At 39.0% G+C, this 7,500-nt stretch overlaps 2 protein-coding genes across 2 annotated transcripts in view; one reads left to right on the top strand and one right to left on the bottom strand.

Annotated features, from left to right (window-relative positions):
* rbm28 (RNA binding motif protein 28) overlaps nucleotides 1-7,500 on the bottom strand; it is an 895,251-nt gene that overhangs the window by 591,182 nt on the left and 296,569 nt on the right. The gene's annotated exons all lie outside the window — the stretch shown is intronic.
* The window catches only part of hgfb (hepatocyte growth factor b), a 33,120-nt gene that overhangs the window by 23,516 nt on the left and 2,104 nt on the right, over nucleotides 1-7,500 (top strand). The window contains exons 14-18 of the mRNA XM_080438338.1: nucleotides 201-275; nucleotides 3,289-3,438; nucleotides 3,592-3,698; nucleotides 5,073-5,215; nucleotides 7,027-7,500. The exon at nucleotides 7,027-7,500 is cut by the window's right edge and continues 2,104 nt beyond it. Coding sequence (XP_080294464.1) covers nucleotides 201-275; nucleotides 3,289-3,438; nucleotides 3,592-3,698; nucleotides 5,073-5,215; nucleotides 7,027-7,206 — 655 coding nt within the window. The 3' untranslated portion in view covers nucleotides 7,207-7,500. The remainder of the gene's footprint in view (nucleotides 1-200; nucleotides 276-3,288; nucleotides 3,439-3,591; nucleotides 3,699-5,072; nucleotides 5,216-7,026) is intronic.

Here is a 7,500-nt window from a genome sequence, read left to right on the forward strand (position 1 = left end):
CAATAACAAGAGCAATAGTGCAGCAGTAATTCACCACAAACAAGGCGTGGAGCGGAAAAAAATGCACTGCTGCGATATCTACAGTATATACACCCATTAATTTTTGTTAGCCTCTCTTTAGAGATGCATTGTCCAGATGCTTGTATTCCACAGTGGTATAAGCCACTTAAATCGATGAATAATGTGTTGTGTTCGTTCAGGTCAATGCACTGGTGCGGCGGCTCGCTCATACGAGAGAAGTGGGTCCTCACCGATCGCCAGTGTTTCTCTTCATGGTAAATTCTCTCCCATTTCTCTTTGGCTCATGTTCAGACTGGCAGCCCAAATCAGATTTCTTTTGGCCTATCCAGATTGGAATCAGATTGGTTAAAATGATCCAGTCTTATCAAGCAGCAGCAAAAAAAACACACATGGAAACTGATTTTTGCTAATAAGATTTGAACCCCATTCCCGTGGTTTGAAATGCGATTATAGTCAGATCAGGGCCGGCCCTAGGGTTTTCGTGGCCCTAAGCAAGATTTGTTTCCGTGCCCCCCCCAAACACCCCTGTTATAAAATCATTATGTCATGAGATATTCTTTTTTTTATTGAATATTAAGATAATAACGCTAGTTGTTGGATAGGAGATACATGACAAAATTACAATACGAAAGTAAAAAAAAATAAAAAAATGATGTGGCCCCCCCCAGTGGTTGTGGCCCTAAACGACCGCTTATATTGCTTATAGCAGCGGCCGGCCCTGATCAGATTTCTAAAGATGTGTCTCAGTCTGGATATTTAAACCCTAAAGCCTGATTTATACTTTGGCATACAACGGTTTCACTTGCCAAAAAATGGCCGATCTACAAGTTCAGATTGTGTCGCATCACGACCTGTTGTGACCTTGGAGATCTACTATGTTTAGCGAGCGACGCTGTCATATGCCTTGTCATCACATCGTTACCACAGCTAGGCCTTTCACAATTATTACATAACGGTCTAATCGCAATTATTTGAGATAATCGCAATTATTTTTGCATAATCGTCATAATCGTTTCCATGTTGAAAAATGTTCACACATTTTCAAATATAAAAAATAGCAGAAATAGCTGATCTACAAGCTTACAACGCGTCACACGTTGTAAGCTTGTAGATCAGCTTTTTCTGCTATTTTTACTAAAAAAAATTACTTATTAATTATTAAATATATAAATAATTTCCTTGTATGTTTGAGTTATTTGTCATATCTGCCTTGTGCATTTTTTTATTACGAATCGTAAAAGGCAAACAGAAATAAAAATTGTATTCACATGCTCCAATGTTCAACACCAAACACACATTTAAATCGTTAATTGCAATTATTTGAGTGACAATTAATCGCCAACTTAAATGTGTAATGGTGACAGCCCTAACCACAGCTACAGCTACCAATGCAGATAGGTGGACGATGATGGTGCACAAATCCATTCTGAAAACTTGCAAATAATGGAGTGGACGGTCAGTTCTAAAGATCAGATTTGAGAAACAAATCGTTTTGCCTGCAGTCTGAACAAAGCCTTTGTCTCTCACACACTCCTCTTTTCATGTGTCCTTGTTATGTCTTCTTCATTCTTCTCTTGAAGCTGGTAATATTACAACGTAACAACCTTATCAGGGATGTGCGCAGCTTTTACAGTACATTAAACAGGGGTGCCCCTACTAAATATTTACTACATACTAGTCGTTTAAAATATAATTTATCTATCTATAAATGCACAGAATATATCTGTGTCTGTCTGTGTATCCTGTTGTACTCCCCAGGTACAATGGGTATTGCATAACCGGAGGGGCATGCGTTGCGCAAGTCAAAGACAGGGTGCCGTGATTTTCAGAGATTTTTTCCCCCCTAAAACATAATCATCAGGTATATGGTTATACTAGGAGGAAGATTTTTTTCAAAAAAGTGTACAGAAAGTGTTAAAATTATGTTTTTATGTGGACACGCCTCCAGTTCATTAAGTATACCTGGTTCTCACCTTAGCACCTCCTCCATCACTTTAAGGTTTCAGCCTCCAGGAAGAAACTCAAAATAGTCAGAAAAGACATAAAACACCATAAAAACACCACCAGGGGGCTTAATGAAGTTCTATCAACCTCATAGACACATGAGAAACAGAAAAAGTGCAAAACCATGGCACCACCTCTTTAACTTATCTCCCTATATTACTTTAAGCACCCATGCTGTTTTCAGCATTGTAATGCGGCGGCTGCCTTACGGCTACATTTATCGGGAAAATACTCTCTTCCCCAACGTAAACACAACAAGACATTGATTTTCTAATTGTTGTCTGAATGAACTAATTTAGGTTAATCAACAGCTGAATTAGATTTGTAAGCGTGGTTTATACCTCTAATCTATACTCGTAGATCAGCAAGCTCACAGCGTGTTGCAGCGCGATGTGTTGTGTACATCTGCTTCATTTTAATTTCAGACTAGTCGTCAGTGGTGTAAAGTAACGAAGTACATTTACTCAAGTACTGTACTTAAGTACAATTTTGCTTACTTTAACTTTACTGGAGTATTTCCAATTGTCTATACTTTTACTTCTACTCCACTACATCTCAGAGGCAAATATTGTACTTTTACTAAACTACAATTATTTGAAAACTTTAGTTACTATTTACTTTGCAGGTATAAATGATTACATTATAAAACATACATTAACCACTTTAGCCCTATTTTATACCTAGGCTATTTGAAAATAGGCGATCTACAAGCGATGCGACGCGTTGTTGTAGATCGGATATTTTCAAACATTTTAGTACTTCTACTTTTGGTACTTTAAGTACATTTTGATATCAATACTTTTGTACTTTTACTCAAGTAAATTTTGAATTCCGGACTTTTACTTGTAACAGAGTACTTCTACATTGCAGTATTGATACTTTTACTTAAGTAAAACAGTACTTTTTCCACCACTGCCACTGCTAGTCGTTTAGTAAATTACAACATCATCGTTTTAACCGTCGGGGAAATTAGCCTCTGCGCACATCCCTATTGGGTATACAGATCCTGATATATTGAGTGTCTGGGTGATGTTCTTGTCAGTAGTCAATGTGTGTGTGTGTGTGTGTGTGTGTGTGTGTGTGTGTGTGTGTGTGTGTGTGTGTGTGTGTGTGTGTGTGTGTGTGTGTGTGTGCGTGTGCGTGCGTGCGTGTGTGTGTGTGTCTCTGTTCCGGCGTCTCCCTCTTTATGGTAACTTATCAATCTCTCAGCTAATTACTCCACAGGGGTTAATAAAAGTTGTACCGCTTTGCACTGTGACGCAGCGTTCCCGATCTGAGCGAGTACCGCGTCTGGCTGGGAGCCTCCGATATCCAAGAGGGAGCACCCGATTGGTCCAACAGGCAGGAAGTGAGCATTGCTCATGTGATATGTGGCCCCGAGGGCTCCAACCTGGCCCTCATAAGGCTGTCAAAGTGAGTGCCGCCTGGGAAAAATAAAACCGAAAATTTGTTTTACATTTTGTGTTTTTTCTTGTTTGTTTGTTTGTTTTTTTCATTCAAAGAACAAAGGGGAGAAAGACATATTTCATATTGTCTTTGTTCTTTTCATGTCTTCTTCTTCTTCAGCCCGGCCCTCCCAGCAGACAATGTTCACACGATTCAGTTGCCTGTGGCCGGGTGCTCAATCCCGGAAGGAACGATATGTAAAATGTACGGATGGGGCGAGACCAAAGGTACAGCTATTTCATTTACCTGCAGCTACATATACATGTACATACGGTATATACATATGTACCTGTATGTATGTACTGTATGCAGTGGTGGAAAAAATACTCAAATGTTTTACTTAAGTAAAAGTATCAATACTGCAATGTAGAAATACTCTGTTACAAGTTAAAGTCTGGAATTCAAAATGTACTTGAGTAAAAGTATAAAAGTATATATTTTGAAAATAGCAGATCTACAAGCTCACAATGTGTCGCATCGCGACACATTGTGAGCTTGTAGATCGGCTATTTTAAATTGCCGAAATGTATATAGGGCTGAAGTGGTTACTGCATGTTTTGTAATAAGTAACTAGTTCCCAAGTTTTCAAATAATTGTAGTGGAGTAAAAGTACAATATTTGCCTCTGAGATGTAGTGGAGTAAAAGTATTGGAAATTGGAAATACTCAAGTAAAATACACATACCTCAAAATTGTACTTAAGTACAGTTACTTTCCACCACTGTATGTATGTATGTATGTATGTATGTATGTATGTATGTATGTATGTATGTATGTATGTATGTATGTATGTATGTATGTATGTATGTATGTATGTATGTATGTATGTATGTATGTATGTATGTATGTATGTATGTATGTATATGTACAGATCTACTTTTACGTCCACCATGTGTATCCATGCACATTCATGTAGTTATCATTGTAGAATTCCTTGATGCATGTTTTTCTCCTCTCTCCTACAGTTAGAACCATATTCTCAAATGGTTCTAGTGAATAACTTTTGCTTTGTGGACTGTTATTTACATCGACATTTGCATTTATTTGCATCCTTTTGCATTTTGGACGTTTAACCGACTTTCTTCTCCAGGGCAACTTAAACCATTGAATAAGCTTCAATTCATACAGTCGCGTAACTAGCGTGACGCAGACAGCGTTGGGGCCCAGAGTCATTTGGGGCCCACCTGTGCCGTCGGTAAAATAAAAAAATTACAAAATTAAGTTTCATAGACCTGGTTGCTTGTTTCTCTCACAAAATCTGGCAACACTGGAAGTCAGAAGAGGCGAGGTACACGTTCATCTAGACTTCGTAACTACTGTACAGTACGCCGCTGTCCTCTTGGTTTATAGACCGAAATGCACAGTTTGGGCTGTTTTCTGTGTTCTGTTCTGTCTAAAATCCCCGGCGGCCCACGGTGACCACCCCACGCCCGCTGTCGCCTCGTTACGCCGCTGTTCATAGACCAGATGTAAGATCAGAAAGTGGTAGAGTGTGTGTGTGTGTGCATGTGTGTGCATGTGCGCATGCTTGTGTGTGTTTGTTGGTTGAAAAGAACCATTCAGGTGGAGCAATAGTAATTGTCTGCTGATTATGTTTTTCAGGTACGGGTCATGACGATGTATTGAAGGTGGTTGACCTGCCCATTGTCAGCAACGAAAGGTGTAGAGAGCTGCACAGAGGAAGCATCGACATCACCAACACCAAGATCTGCGCTGGGGGCAAGAAGAATGAGGGAGTTTGTGAGGTAATACCGCTAATAATTGTTTATTGAACAGCTCTCAGCTGTAAGTTAATAAGAACATTTCCCAACGTTATTTTCGACGAGGGGACAAAAGAAAGTAACGCAAGTCCGTGGTTGGTCCGTGGTTTGCCTAAGGATGTCTGTGTTTGGTCAATTCTGTCACACTTTTTTTTTCTGTCTTAGGGGGTGGTCCTTGGCCACTTTTCAATAGCTGTGCCACAGACGTTAGATATGTATCTAATTATCTGGCTAATACGAGAATAGAGAAAACATGACAATATTGATACATGTTCATTGTCAGCGTCTGGTCGCTATTATTATGAATTCCCTTTGAAGTTGGAGCTCTGTAGAAGTGTTTCTCAATCTTTTTTGGGCCAGTGATTGTCAGTATCATGTCAGTATCATGGTCCATATTATGTTAGTATCATGTCAGTATCATGGTCTGTATTATGTCAGTATCATGGTTAGTGTTAATTTACATTACATTACATTACATTACATTACATTACATTACAGTCATTTAGCAGACGCTTTTATCCAAAGCGACTTACAATAAGTGCATTCAACATAGGTAGGGAACGAAACTACTAATCACCAGAAGTCTTAAGTGCATTTTCTGCTAAAACAGGCAACCAAGAGTATACCTAGCGCTAAAGGTAAAAGTGCAATATATCAGCTACCTACTTTCTTAAACAGATGAGACAAATAGCAAAATCAAATGAGCAAGAGCTAAAACAAATAAGTGTATTGACTAAAGAAGATCCAATAAAACAATACAATAATAAAACAAGAGTTCGTACAACTAGTTAACAACAAGTAGGCAAGGCGAAGAGGAACGGTAGTGTTTCCTGAAGAGGTGGGTTTTCAGCCTGCGGCGAAAGATGGGCAGTGATTCTGATGTCCTGACATCAGTGGGGAGTTCATTCCAATGCTCTTGGTACATTGGCTCAGAACAGCATTACTCACAACAAATCTTGTTATGCAAGCTTTCAACAAATGTCTTTTTTGCGACCACAATATAAAATTCTTTGTCAATGTTGCAGATTTTTGGCCCTTAATAACGTGACAGATTAGGAAGTTGGCTCTGACATCTCTTGTTTTGGGAAAGAATGATCCACATTAGGGTGACTGAGGTAAAAAAAACAACATGGCAGTTCTGTTCCAGGGTGTATTATTATCCTCTTTCTGCACCACTTCTTACAGTATATACAATATATAATATATCTATTTTTATATCTATCCGCCTATGCCAGTGGTGGAAAGTAACTAAGTACGTTTACTCAAGTACTGTACTTAGGTACAATTTTGAGGTATTTGTACTTTACTTGAGTATTTCCAATTTCCAATACTTTTACTTCTACTCCACTACATCTCAGAGGCAAAAATGTTACTTTTACTCCACTACAATTATTTGAAAACTTTAGTTACTAGTTACTTTTCAGATATAAATTATGATATTATGAAACATACATTAACCACTTTAGCCTTATTGTATACCTAGGCTATTTGAAAATAGCCGATCTACAAGCTCACAACGCGTCGCGGTGCGACGCGTTGTGAGCTTGTAGATCGGCTATTTTCAAACATTTAGTACTTTTACTTTTGGTACTTTAAGTACATTTTGATACCAATACTTTTGTACTTTTACTCAAGTACATTTTTAATTCCGGACTTTTATTTGTAACAGAGTACTTCTACATTGCAGTATTGATACTTTTACTTAAGTAAAACATTTGAGTACTTTTTCCACCACTGCGCCTATCTCCATTCATCTAATTAAAAATACATAATCTTTGCTCTCCCATTTGCTTTAGAGGGACTACGGTGGCCCTCTGGTGTGCCAGGACGGCGAGATCAGGGTTATAATGGGAGTGAGCGTCCACGGCAGGGGCTGTGCGCGTGCCAACCAGCCCGGCATCTTCATCAACGTTCCCTTCTACACGCAGTGGATTCACAAGGTGTTCAAATACTACCCCAACCCGGAGGTCATCTAGAAAACTCTGCACCAATAGACTCACAAACTTTAACCAGGGGGACTGAAGCCGGCCCTTTGGATCTACCTGAACTCCAGCCACGTATACAGTCCCCTATCCCAAACCCAGAGACTGGCCCGGTCTGGTCTTTGTTGTAAGTCTCTCTGAATAAGAGACAGCCTAAAATGTAAAGTGGAAAAAAATAGAAAAAAAGAAGAAAATGTCTGAAGATGGGTGACTGTGACATGAATGAGGAATTAGCATGAACTTTGACTATACTATTATGACTCAAATATCACACTGATGATGGGGGGG

Source organism: Gymnoscopelus braueri (genome assembly GCF_963280865.1).
Source record: "Gymnoscopelus braueri genome assembly, chromosome: 9".
Classification (NCBI taxonomy): Eukaryota; Metazoa; Chordata; class Actinopteri; order Myctophiformes; family Myctophidae; genus Gymnoscopelus; species Gymnoscopelus braueri.